We start from the raw sequence: 13732 nt of genomic DNA on the forward strand, positions 1-13732 counted from the left end.
TAGCATGGAGGTAAGGTGTTTGCCTTGCATGCAGAAGAACCGTGGTTCAAATCCTGGCATCCCATATGGTCCCCCGAGCCTGCCAAGAGCGATTTCTGAGTTATAGAGTCAGGAGTAACCCCTGAGTGCTGCTGGGTGTGACCCAAAAAATAAAACAAAACAAAAAAATTATTAGACCCTTATAGACATTTTTTTGGGGGGTGGTTATGGATTATAATCATCTGTAAGACTGTTTCTAGACCAGTACCACACTGTTTTGATTATTGTAACTTTGTGGTAAATCAGGAAATGTGAACCTTTTGATTTTATTCTTTAGCTTAACATTTTTTTTGACTATGAGATTTTTTTCCCTGAATTTTAGGATGTATTTTCCTATTTCTAGAGAAAAACACTTTTGGTATTTTTCTTTTTCTTTTTTATTTCTGTTTTCTTTGTTTTTTGAGTCACACCTGGTGATTCTCAGGGTTTACTCCTGGCCCTGCACTCAGAAGTTGCTCCTGGCAGGCTTGTGGGATCATATGGGATGCTGGGATTCGAACCGGGTCCGTTTTGTGTTGCCTTCATGCAAGGCAAATGCCTTACCACTGTGCTGTCATTCTGGTCTCAACTTTTGCTATTTTTCTAGGGATCACATTAAACTTGAAGATTGTTCTTGGTAGCCTTGACATCTTTTTTTTTTCTTTTTACCACCAGCCTTGACATTTTAAGAGAAAGTTTTCTGTCTTTAATCAAGAATGCCTTTTGACTTATTTGTGACCTCTTTGATAATATCTTTCATCAACTACTCCTAAAGGTCTCTGAAATCAGTGATGCTTCAACTGATACATAGAGCAAAAATGTAATCTTTTCTATTTTTTGGTCAGTTCCTTACTGAGAACACTCTTACAAAGCGTCAAAAAAGTTCTGGAGTGAATGCTCACTGGCTTTGCACGTGTGAGGTTTGGGCTCAATCCCAGAACTGCTCTGTGCACCACTGGGTGTGGGTACTCCTCCTCCCCCCAAAATGAAATAAATAAAGGAAATATGACTGGCACTACCACAAATAGGGAAAAATAATTTTTTTATTTCCACTTTCAAAATGATGAATTTTATCTGAACTTTTAAGTTTGTTTGGTTTGGGGGTCATTTAGTGGACTTAGTACTCATTAGTAGACTTTTAAATTTGTTTTTGTTTTTACTTGTTTTGGGGGCCACATCTAGTGGTGAGTGCTCAGGGGACCAGATGCCATTGAAAATAGACCCTTGGCCTCCTGTGTGCAAAACACACACTCAACCTTCAAGTTCTCTCTCCAGCCCTGTGTTCTTTCATGTGCCCTTTGTTATTAGCCTTCATCCTGACTCTTCTCAGAGTTCTGCATCTACTGTGGTAATTTTCAATCTGTGTTCCTAGAAGCTGTTGGATCCCAAGGAGGCAATAGAGAAGCCCAGTGGTTAGGGCTTTGGGTGGGTCTTTGTCAGACTATGTCAGTCTGACATGTTCTCCTCAATGTTTCATTTGGGGTGGTATGAGGAGAGGTGAGGGTTCATTGCACTTTTTTTTTGTTTATTAATTTTTGGGTTTTGGGTGACATTAGGGGGGCAATCAGGGTTATTCCTGGCTCTGCACTCAGAAATCACTTCTGGCAGGCGTGGGGGACCATCTGGGATGCCAGAGATTGAACCTGGGTCCATCCCAGATAGATTGTGTGCAAGGCAAATGCACTACCACTGTGCCATCACTCCAGCCCACACCTTGTATTTAGAATGCATTCCTATCAAGGATTTGAGGGCTGAATAGATAAGCAGAAGTTATTACATTTACTTCACATGTGGCTGATACTGGTTAGAACCTCCCTTCAGCACCACATATGGTCCCCAGAGCACCACTAAGAGTGATCCCTGAGCGCCACCAGATGTGACCCAAAGCCAAGAGCAACACAAAAGAACCCTTCATTTTTATACAACTACTATATCTCATCTGCTGGAATGTAGATCAGTCTTATTCTTCCATTTTTTTTTTTATAGACATTTTAAAGAACATTGAGGGGGAAGAAGGAAGGGAAAAAAAAGAAGAATGGGAGTCCTGTTTCAGCAGAGATATATTTCTCGAAGCACATACTGATTTACACAAATGATAATCACATATTGGAACCTTCATCTGTAGAGTTTTGACTAACCTTTCTTTATCCTAGACCGAGAGCCTGGTTGCTATTAACAGTAGATTATTTTTAATGTAATAATAGATCACTTTGAAAGAGCGTATGAAGATTCTCTTTTTCCAGATCAAAAGTAGCATAGTATCAGCCATCCCATCCAGCTGAACCAGCACTAATTCATTTGCTGCCCTTACTGGTGACTGAAACAAACCACTGAGTGTTGTCTCTGCTGCACCGTGAGCATGACCTGCACCCTTCACACTTTCCCTCCATGCAGTGGCCTCTTTGTTTGCTTTCTCTTGCAGAGATACCTCAGGCAAGTGTTTCTTTCTTCGAGTGGAGATTACTCTTCGGGGCGCCACCTATAGGATTTCCTTCAGTGACACAGACCAGCTGCCCCCTCCTTTCCGAATCGACAACTTCTCTAAGGTATCCAGTAGGAAAAACCTTAAGTTAATGGTGAAGAGCGTTTCATATTTGGGTTTCCCAGAAGCTTGGCAGGAGTCTCTTCAGCTCACCCTCCAGAAACTTACCCAGGGGGTTGGTTCCTGATGCTTCTTTCGGTTGCCTGGCATAAGTGACTTAATAGTCTCTTAAAATGATATTGGATTGTGTGGTTGATGTGGATGCTCCCCTTCTCCCCACACATCCACAACACCATAACTCAGGGTTCATTGTCCAGGGGCCGGGGCAGTGAGTGGTGCTATAGAGGTCCTGTTAGAGGCAGCATTTTTTTTTTTTTTTGGTTTTTCAGGCCACACCCTTTTGATGCTCAGGGGTTACTCCTGGCTAAGCACTCAGAAATTGCCCCTGGCTTGGGGGGACCATATGGGACACAGGGGGATCGAACCGAGGTCACGATCTTTCCTTGGCTAGCACTTGCAAGGCAGACAGACACCTTACCTCTAGCGCCACCTCACTGGCCCTAGAGGCAGCATTTTTATATCTTCCAAGTAAAGTCAGAATGGAAGTTACCTGACCTCTTTATTTTTATTTATTTATCTTTTTGACTCCCCCACCCACCCAAGCAGTGCTTAGTGGTGGCTCAGCTAGTGACTCTTGCCCTGGTTATGCAGGTTTGAAGCTTTAGTGCTCAGGCCTACTGGTACTGTGATACTTAAGATGGTGCTCAGAGGTATCATGTGATATAAGGTATTTTTCCCACCCCGTGAGTTATCTTCCTGGCCTTTGGTTCTACTAAATTAAATCAGTTTGGGGAGGGGGGGATTCACATCCCATGATGCACAGGGGCTGTGCTTGGCTTGATGCTTAGAGTTCATTTGGGCTCTTTAATCATTTTGCAGTCTTGAAAGGCACGTCTAGAGTTGAGACAGGGGTCTCAGTTGTATTTCTGTCTTGTGTACAATTCAGCTGGGGATGATCTTCCAGTTAAACCTGGGAGGCCCTGAATCTCTTTGTTCTCTGCTGTTGCTTTAGGTCCCAGTGGTCTTCATCCAGCACGGGGTAGCTGAGCCCAGGCTCCGAACCGAAGTGAAGCCCATGACCTCCTTGGATTATGCCTGGGATGAGCCCACGCTGCCCCCTTTCATCACGCTGACTGTGAAAGGGGCAGGCTCTTCTGAGCTCAGCTGCAACATGAACGATTTCCAGGACAACCGGCAGCTTTATTATGAAAACTTCATTTACATCGCTGCAACATACACATTCTCTGGGTAATTTGGGGGGATAAATTGCCATCTTTGGAAAACATAATTATGGAAAACATGATTATGAATCTAATTGGTTCAAGTTTTGAAGCAGTTCTTGGAAGGCTGGAGGATGAAGACAGATTTTTTCTGTTCTTCACCAGACCCCAAGCTCAGCTTCTTTCTTGAGTGGTCCTGAACCCAGACCCGTGTCTCCTGCTTGATTCAACTTTCTCTCGACACAAACCCAGCAGTGCTGAAGCCCTAGTCCTGACAGTGCTCAGGGATCATGTATGATAAGAATTGAACCCAGGGCTTCTACATTTAAAGTGGACATTCGAACCTTTGAAACCATCTTCCTAGCCCTCTTGATATAGAAAAATTATTTTTTAAAAATTGTGGATGCCTCACCCCACAGTGCTCATGGGTCATGCGGTGCCAATGATTAATTTAGGATCTTGCAACGTGCCCGACATATATACTGCCACTTTGGCCCCAAAATGTCTTACTTTTGCTATTTTGGTTTTTTTTTTTTTGGAGGGGCCGCATCGGTGTAAAGCTCAGGAGTTACTCCTTGGCAGTGTTCGAGCCGCCATGTGCAGCCTGGGTTAGCCGCATACAAGAACCCTACCCGCAATACTATTTCTCTGACCCCATTATTGCTATTTTTATGCTTGTTTTACATAGTATTTGAAAAGAACTCATTGTAATCATTCAAATCATTATTTGACTTTCCCTGTCTCTTTGAGGTTGCTGATGTAGTAGGTTCTAGAAAGATCTATCTTAATATTCACATGTAGAGGGGCCAGAGAGAGAGAGAGAGCATGGAGATAGGGCGTTTGCCTTTCATGGAGAAGGTCATTGGTTCGAATCCCGGCATCCCATATGGTCCCCCGAGCCTGCCAGGAGCGATTTCTGAGCATAGAGCCAGGAGTAACCCCTGAGCGCTGCCTGGTGTGACCCCCCCCCCCCAGAAAAAAAAACAACAAAACCAATATTCACATGTAGTGAGAGTGAACTAGTAAAAAAAAAAATTCACATGTAGATCAGAAGTCGTTTCATTTTTTTTTTTTTTTTTTTGTGGTTTTTGGGTCACACCCGGCAGTGCTCAGGGGTTACTCCTGGCTCCATGCTCAGAAGTTGCTCCTGGCAGGCACGGGGGACCATATAGGACGCCGGGATTCGAACCGATGACCTTCTGCATGAAAGGCAAACGCCTTACCTCCATGCTATCTCTCCGGCCCCAGAAGTCGTTTCATTTGACTGCAATCCTAGTTGTTTTAGAATTTTCATCTTTGGGGCCTGAGAGGTGGTGCTAGAGGTAAGGCATCTGCCTTGCAAGCCCCAGCCTAGAACTGACCATGGTTTGATCCCCCGGAATCCCATATGGTCCCCCCAAGCCAGGGGCAGTTTCTGAGTGTATAGCCAGGAGAACCCCTGAGAGTCAAATGGGTGTGCCCCCCCAAATCAAACAAACAAAAAAAGAATTTTCATCTTTATTGTCACTAACTTATAGAACTCTGGTGAAATAATGGTTTTTTTTGTTTATGTTTGTGTTTTTTTTTTTTTGGTTTTTGGGCCACACCCGGCTGTGTTCAGGGGTCACTCCTAGCTATCTGCTCAGAAATAGCTCCTGGCAGGCACGGGGGACCATATGGGACGCCGGGATTCGAACCAACCACCTTAGGTCCTGCATCAGCTGCTTGCAAGGCAAACACCGCTATGCTATCTTTCCGGCCCCGTGAAATAATGTTTTACCCTTAGCAGAGTGGGTATGTTCCAAAAGCAGTCATTGGGTTCAGAGCAATAGCACAGTGGGTAGTGTGTGTTTACTTTGCTCATGGCTGACCCGGGTTTGATTTTCAGCATCCCAGATGGTCCCAGAGCACCACCAGGAGTGATTTCTGAATGTAGAGCCAGGAATAATAACCCCTGAGTGCCACTGGGTATGGCCCCAAAACCAAAATAAATAAGTAAATAAATAAAAGCAGTCATCCCACCAACCTCTAGGCACAGCTGATTGTTGCTGTGCCTGCTAATTGACCAGTTTTAAAGTTTCTAAGTACAAATGGGTGCAATAGCAGTATCATTGGCATTTATGTTTATAAGCCACCCAGTGAACATTTATAAACCAAATTTCTTTCCAGAATGTTCTGGATACGTTAGCTTATGTAGAGTCACCTCTGGTCCTGTTCCTTCTCTCACATACCTGAAATCCAGCCTCCATTATGATGTGGAGTGGTCTTGGCTGAGGCTTTTCTGTGTCTGGGCCAGTTCTCTCTAGCACTAATATTAGAAGTTTGCATATTAATCTTCTTGGGATTAAGTAACACTCCTTACTTCTGTTTATAAACTTAATAATCTTAGTGCTTGGAAAACTATTTGTTGTTGTAGAGGGGGGGTTTGGGTCCCCCAAGTAGTGCTCAGGAAGCCCGGGGACCCCTTCTGGTGCTTCTTGGCCAGCCAGGCTTGTAGTTCAATGCAAGTGCTTGAAGAGGTGGAGCCGCCTGGATCCTGCAGTGCTAGGCATTGCCCTGGCCACCTGGTGATGCTCAGAGGACCACATGGTGCTGGAGCTCGAATCGAGGTTGGCCACTTGGAGGCAAGCCTGAACCTCTTGTGGTGCCTGTGTCTCTGGCTCCTGAAAAACTAGTTCTTGAGTTCCTCACCATCCCCTCCCCCCATGCTCTTATGTTAAATTTTAGTTTTATTTGTTTTTTGCTTATTTGGTTTTGTTTATGGGTCATACTCAGCAGTGCTCAGGCCTTAACTCTTGGCTCTGTGCTCAGGGATCATTTCTGGCAGGGCTAGGATGCCATATGGGGTGCTGTGGTTGTCAAACTTGGTTTGGCCTGCTGTACTATTGCCCTACTTACTCCTACTTCTAATAAATTTTAGTGGTTGCTCAGCTCCTTAAAAGAATCCTAGTGGAGGATTAAGGAGTTTAATGGGCTGAACTGAAGGAGCAGATTCAAAGAAAATTCCTAGGAATCTCAGTGCTCTGAGAGTGAGCCACCTTTTGCACTGTATTGGATGCTATTTCTTTACATTTGGGGGGTGGGAATATTGGGCAAAAATGACTGATTTATTTTTAATTTTTAATTTCAGAGAACAGTAAGGGCTGGAGCGATAGTACAGCGAGGAGGGCATTTGCCTTATATTTGGCCTACCTGGGTTTCACCCCCAGTATCATTATATATATTTCCCTGAGCTTTGCTGGGTGAGGGCCAACATGTTCCCTCTCCCCCCAAAAAAGAAGATTAGGAGTCGGAGTGATAGCATAGTGGTAGGTTATTTGCCTTGCACACAACTGACCCAGAATGGACTTCAGTTCGACCTCAGCATTCCATATGGTCTCCAAGCCAGGAGTATCCCCTGAGCATCACCATGTGTGGTCCAAAATCAAACAAAAATGAACAAAAAATAGAACATTAAAAATCCTTTGTTTTGTTTTAGAGACACATGTTGTAATGCCCAGGGGTTTACTTCTGGCTCTGCCCTCAGGAATTACTCCTGGTGGTGCTTGGGGGACAGTATGGGATCCAGGATCAAATCTGGGTTGACTGCATCAAGGCAAATGCCATATGTGTTGTACTATCTCTCTGGCTCCAATTATTTTTAAATGAGTAGGTGACTCGACCTATGTCTAGTGGTGCTCATGGTCTAGTTCAGACTCTGCTCAGTAGTGACTCTGGCAGTGTTTGAGGACCATATGCCAGGTTGGCTGGAAGTGGCTGCTTGCAAGGCAGGTGTCTTGAATTTCTATATTATGTCTCTGGTTCCTTTTACCCATTTAAATAATTTATTTCTTTATTTTGATTTTGGTGCCATTCCTGGCAGTGTTCAGAGTTCCCTCCTCACTGCTCAGGAGTCAAAGCCTGGTGGGCTGTATGCAAGGCAGTTAGCCTGCCCACTGTTCTATTGCTCTGCTGCCCAATTGTTTGTTTGGTTGGGGTTTTGTTTGTTTGTTTGTTTGGTTTGGTTTTTGCATTACACCTGGCAGCGCTCAAGCATTACTCCTGACTCTAAGCTCAGAAATCGCTCCTGGAAGGCTCAGGGGACCCTATGAGATGCTGGGATTCGAACCACAGTCCTTCTGCATGCAAGGCAAACGCCCTAACTCCATGCTATCTCTCCGGCCCCCCAATTGTTTTTTATTCCAATTTTGCTGTTATTCAATTTAAGAGTTTTCTTATTGGGGCCGGGGGGAGGGGGTCCTTCAGATAGCCCCTGTGTGTGCTTTGCATGTGGGGCTCTGAGTTTTATTCCTAGCAGTGTGTAGCACTTCCCAAACTCCTCTTGAAGAGAGGACAAGGCCAAGTTCCCCACATTGATCATTTTATTGTCGAATACAGGAACCTAAACCTCAGATTTAGGATGATTTACTATTATTTTTTTCCGATTGTTGCTATGTATTTTTACTTTCTTTTCTATTTTTCTCCTTCCCTGTTTTCTGCCTGTTATTGCACTGACTGGCACTGCCTGGTTGTGGTGATGGTGATGGTAGTGGTGTGACGGAGATTGGCAACTTGACCGTGGCTCTGGTATCCTGAGACAGTGACTGTGGGGCGGGGGTTGGCATTGAACTCGTGGCTACCACACAGATGCTCTGCTACTGAGCTGGCCTTGGCCCAGGCTTGGGTACTTCCTGGATGTGTTTTTTTGGTTTTTGTCCTTTGTACTTTCTGGATGGTTATCCTAAGAAGAACAAAGGTTTTGACTTTTGCTGAAATCTAATTTGCCTTTTTTTGTTGTTGCTGTTACTGTTGAGGGTTGTTCTTGCTTTTGATGTCATGAAAACTAGGGTTTAAAAGTCTTTTTTGGTCTACGGCCATACCACCCTGAGCGTGCCTGATCTCGTCTGATCTCGGAAGCTAAGCAGGGTCGGGCCTGGTTAGTACTTGGATGGGAGACCACCTGGGAATACCGGGTGGTGTAGGCTTACGAAAAAAAAATAAAAAAATAAAAAAAATAAAAGTCTTATTTGGGGCGGGGGGCGAGGGGACCAGAGCAATAGCACATCGGTAGGGTGTTTGCTTTGCATGCAGCTGACCTGGGTTGAACCTGGGTTTAATCCCCAGCATCCAATATGGTCCCCCCAGCCTGCCAGGAGTGATTTCTGAGCTCAAGCCAGAAGTAACCCCTGAGTGACGCCAGGTGTGGCCCAAAAAAACAAAACAAAACAAAAACTTATTATTTTAGGGGGCCAGAATGATGACACAACAGGCCTGTACATGGCTGACCCAGGTTCAATCCCCAGCATCTAGGAATGGTTTTTGAGTGCAGAGCCCCAGGAGTCAGCCCTGAGGGCTGCTGGGTATAGCCCAAACAACAACAACAACAACAACAACAACAAAAACAGAACTCTATTTTATCAGCTATTTTTTAGTGATAGAAATTTATGGAAACGGGACAATAATAGAATTTCTGTACAAATACCCCAAAAGGTAGCTAGATTGCAACATCCCATGAATTTAAGTTTGCTTTTTAAACCATAGAGAAATACAGCAGGATTGAATTTGTAGGAAAGTTGCAGGAAGTTGCCTATGAATCTGATTTTTGGGGGCCATATTGATGCTAATCTCTACCTAAGCAAGAGTCTGGTAGGTTGTCGAATCCTTGGAATGGCTTAGGGTTTTGGTTGTTTGTTTCTAATTTTAGTCTGTAAGATGAGATAGTCAACTTTCATCTGAACTATCAAGAGAAGGATGGTGTCAGAGTAGGCCCTTTGACAATACTCTTTGAATGTACAGGAAAACAATATGTCTTGGGTCTTTCTGCATCTTAAGTCATATATTCATTCTCCTTCTATGACAGAAGAAATCTCACTTCTTTCTAATTGAGGTTCCAGGTATTTGCATATGTATGAGGACATACACGTGTATGCACCTTCTTCTTACTGTTGTTCTTTGGTTCTAGTTTACAGGAGGTGACCGGAAGGCCTGTGGCTTCCAACAAGCCTGTCACCTGTGCGGAGCTGGTCTTGGATGTCTCACCAAAGACACAAAGAGTCATTTTAAAGAAAAAGGTAAGAAAGCTGAAACCCTGGGGCTCGATCGCCATAAGAGATTCAGGACTCGCCTCACCTTGTCCAGCCTCTTGACTTTCCTCCATCGAGGCATGGAGTTCTGACACTTCCATTTCTCTTCTCCCTCTTTCTGAGGATACCTGCGCTAGGAATTCCAAGCAATTTTCTTTCCCCCTTTTTTTGTTTTGTTTTGTTTTGTTTCATTTTGGGGCCACACCCAGTGGCACTCAAGGGTTACTCCTGGCTCTGTGCTCAGAAATCACTCCTGGCAGGCTGGTAGGACCCTATGAAATGTTGGGGATCGAACCCAAGTTGGCAGCGTGGAAGACAAACACCCTACCCTGATATCACTCTGACCCCCTAAGCAATTTCGTCTTTGCAGTCTTTAAAAATTTTGGACTAATTAAATTTTAACTTGAATCACTGTTAAATACAAAATTAGAAAGTTGTAAGTTGAATGCACAGTTAGACAGTTGCTCATGATAGAGTTTCAGTCACAGTGTTCTCACATCTTTCACCAGAGCATATAATCTCTACCAAAGCCCTCAGTTTCCCTTCCACTCTCCCCAACTGCCTTTGCTACCTTTTTGGAAGCAAACCCATTTCTTGGTTTTTGTTTGTTTTCAGGAATTTTCATTTTTATTGCTTTCTTTTTCTGTTGTCTTACCTCCCTGATTTACTTTCCTCTACAACCAAGTAGAAAATGATCAAACTAATAATTTTACAATTATTTATTTGTTTGTTTTTTGTTTCGGTGCTTAGGGGTTACTCTCTGTGCTCAGAAATCACTCTGGGCATGCTTGGGGGTCATATGGGATGCTGGGAATTGAACCCCAGTCAGCCATGTAAGACAAATGCCCTACCCGCTGTGCTATCGCTCAGGTCCCATGATAAATTTTTTTAAAAGCCTTTTTATGTCAACTGGAACTTAGATGTCAGCTTCAAAAGAGAAAATGAAGGGCCAGGATGTGGCTCGGTGGCAGAGCACATGCCTTGCATGTGGGTGAACCCTGGCCTCAGTTCCCGGCACCACAAGAACAAAATAAATAAAGGAAAAGAAAATGGTTAGTTTGATCTCTTCGAGTCAGTTGAGGAAAAGGACTTTTTTGGGGAGTTGGGAGAGAGAGCTGAGAGTAGCCCTCAGCTCCCCCTTTGGGGACCCAAACATAAAAAGAAAATGATGCACAAGGACACAGACACCAAAAGGAACAATCTGACCAGCTGTAACTGTTGGTAGCACATTCCCTGAGGAGCTGTTCTGAAGGGTTCATGCACTGCAGAGACAGCCCAGGGCCCCCTCACGTAGGGTCACTGTTTTCCAGCCAACTGGTCCTGATGTCAAAGGAAGCCTTTTAAGCTTCTAAAATGGTACCACATGTGGCAGTTATGCAGGTTGGTCCAGACTTCCTTGGCTTCCTGACTTTCTTGACTTCCTTGTAGCTCGTACCACATTTGTGGCTGGGGTGGTCGATGTATATTTTGACTTTAGCCTGTTTTCTTCTCTGCAGACCTCCCTGTTCTGGGTCTCCATGTGAGGTTTTTTTTCTGGCTTTTCCTTGGGCTTCCATCCTGTGTCAGAGTTGACCCATCCGTCACTCTCTCTCAACATTGTCAATGGCAGATACAGTTTGATCCCCAGTATTGAGGTGGTTCTTTATGTTTTGAACCAGCAGGTATCATAGCAGTAGAACTAATATGGGAGATGAGGGTGAACTTTGATGGACTTGTCTGCTTAGAAAACAATCAGGATAGGAAATGAGTAAGTTTTTAGAATTTAACATTGTTTGCAAGATTTTAATTGTTTGGTTCAGGAATTTCACCCATTTCATCTTAAAGGTAACTAGGGATTGATAACAGCATTAATTTAGATTAAGTAATCATTGAAGCTTTTATATGAACATTTTCTTTTTAAAAATACATGGCCCTGGGGCCAGAAAGATAGCATGGAGGCAGGGCATTTGCCTTGCATGCAGAAGGACGGTGGTTCAAATCCCAGCATCCCATATGGTCTCTGGAGCCTGCCAGGAGCAATTTCTGAGCACAGAGCCAGGAGTAACCCCTGAGCGCTGCCGGATGTGACCCAATTCCCCCCCCCCCCTTAAAAAATACATGGCCCTCTCTGGCAGTGTTTAGGGGGTCTGGGGCCACACCCCAGCAGTCCTCAGCCAAGTGGACCTGAGGAGTTGAGTAGTAGGGCAGGAGGAAGTGGAGTTGCTTAGATCCTACATTAATGGGGATCCCACAGGGTCAGCACCCGGCAGTGTTTGAGGCCATGTGGTGTGGGGTCCACTGCAAAGTTTGTGTCCTTCCATGCAGAGCTGTCCCCCTACTCGAGACAGTTCTGCAGGGGAGAACCCGTTCAGCACCCCAAACCCTCCTGTGCTAATGTGAGGCTCTTTCTATCTCTGGCCCCAGGAACCAGGGAAGCGCTCGCAGCTGTGGAGGATGACAGGGACAGGCATGCTGGCCCATGAGGGCTCATCTGTGCCCCATAATCCCAGCAAGCCCCTCACTGCCCGTTCTTCCGAGGGCTCGGCCATCCTGGACATCGCGGGCCTCGCTGCCGTCACTGACAACAGGTGATTATCTTTCGCCTTCACTTGGGAAATCATAGTCAAGAGTAGAGAGGTCTGGGGCTGGAGCGATAGCACAGCAGTAAGGCGTTTTTCTTGCACATGGCCAACACAGGATAGACTCTGGTTCAAATCCCGGCATCCCATATGGTCCCCTGAGCCTGCCAGGAACAACTTCTGAGTACAGAGCCAGGAGTAACTCCTGAGTGCCACCAGGTGTGACCCAAAAACAAACAAAAAAAAATAGAGAGGTCTGTGAAGAAGAGAGAAAAGGAGGGAAGGAGGGAGAGAGGAAGGATGGAAGGGAGGGAAAGAAGGGAGGTTGGTTGGTTTAGCCCTTTGGTCCATGGCTGTACACAAGAATTACTTCTGGCAGGGCTTGGGGAGCCATGTGGGGTTCTAGGGATCAAACCTGACTCAGCCTTTGTTGTTGTGCTATCTCTCTGGCCCCAGAATATGTGTTTTTTATAGTTACATTTTCCTTCAAGGGCAGTGAGTAACCTTTCATATTTCCTCGTATGTGCAGAACCCTCATTAATTAATATATGGATATACCTATGCAGATACTAAACAATTAAATTCTTTTTTTTTTTTTTTTTTTGGTTTTTGGGCCACACCCTGTGACGCTCAGGGGTTACTCCTGGCTATGCGCTCAGAGGTTGCTCCTGGCTTCTTGGGGGACCATATGGGACGCCGGGGGATCGAACCGCGGTCCGTCCTAGGCTAGCGCAGGCAAGGCAGGCACCTTACCTCCAGCGCCACCGCCCGGCCCACAATTAAATTCTTGGTTTGATTTTTGATTTTTGCTTTTTTGGTAACCTGGTGGTGCTCAGGCTACTCTTAGCTCTGTGCTCAGAAATCGCTCTTGGCAGGCTTGGGAACCATATGGGATACTAGGGATCGAACTACCGTCTGTCTGGGGTTGGCCACATGCAAGGTAAATGCTCTACCACTGTGCTATCGCTCTGGCCCCAAATAATTCAAATTCTAAGAATATAAGTGTCTGCCTTTTTCAACAAAATTTTAAGTCTTGTTATTTTATTTAATTAATTTGTTTATTAAGTAGTCAGAGATCCAAATCCTCAGTCCCTGTCTATTTTTATCTTTTAATAGTTCCTTTATCTTTATAAGATAATAATCCAATGAATTTTATGTTCAATTCCTTGGATTTTAATCTTTGAGTACATTATTTCATTTATTTGTGTCATAGTTTCACTATAAAATAGGTTGTTGTTGTTGTTTTTAGTTAATACTTTATATGTACTTTCCAAGTGACTTCAGATGACTGATAAGTTAAAACTCAAAATACGGACAGTGTGGGTAGGGTGTTTGCCTTGAAAACAGTCTACC

General features: G+C 44.6%; 1 protein-coding gene and 1 non-coding gene across 2 annotated transcripts in view; both read left to right on the top strand.

Annotated features, from left to right (window-relative positions):
* The window catches only part of VPS13D (vacuolar protein sorting 13 homolog D), a 279559-nt gene that overhangs the window by 149820 nt on the left and 116007 nt on the right, over positions 1–13732 (top strand). The window contains exons 53-56 of the mRNA XM_049775406.1: positions 2441–2564; positions 3573–3808; positions 9701–9809; positions 12225–12388. Coding sequence (XP_049631363.1) covers positions 2441–2564; positions 3573–3808; positions 9701–9809; positions 12225–12388 — 633 coding nt within the window. The remainder of the gene's footprint in view (positions 1–2440; positions 2565–3572; positions 3809–9700; positions 9810–12224; positions 12389–13732) is intronic.
* On the top strand, positions 8605–8723 carry LOC126012455 (5S ribosomal RNA). The gene has a single exon (XR_007496925.1). It is a non-coding gene; the product is annotated as a 5S ribosomal RNA (ribosomal RNA).

This window comes from Suncus etruscus, chromosome 6 (genome assembly GCF_024139225.1).
Source record: "Suncus etruscus isolate mSunEtr1 chromosome 6, mSunEtr1.pri.cur, whole genome shotgun sequence".
Classification (NCBI taxonomy): domain Eukaryota; kingdom Metazoa; phylum Chordata; class Mammalia; order Eulipotyphla; family Soricidae; genus Suncus; species Suncus etruscus.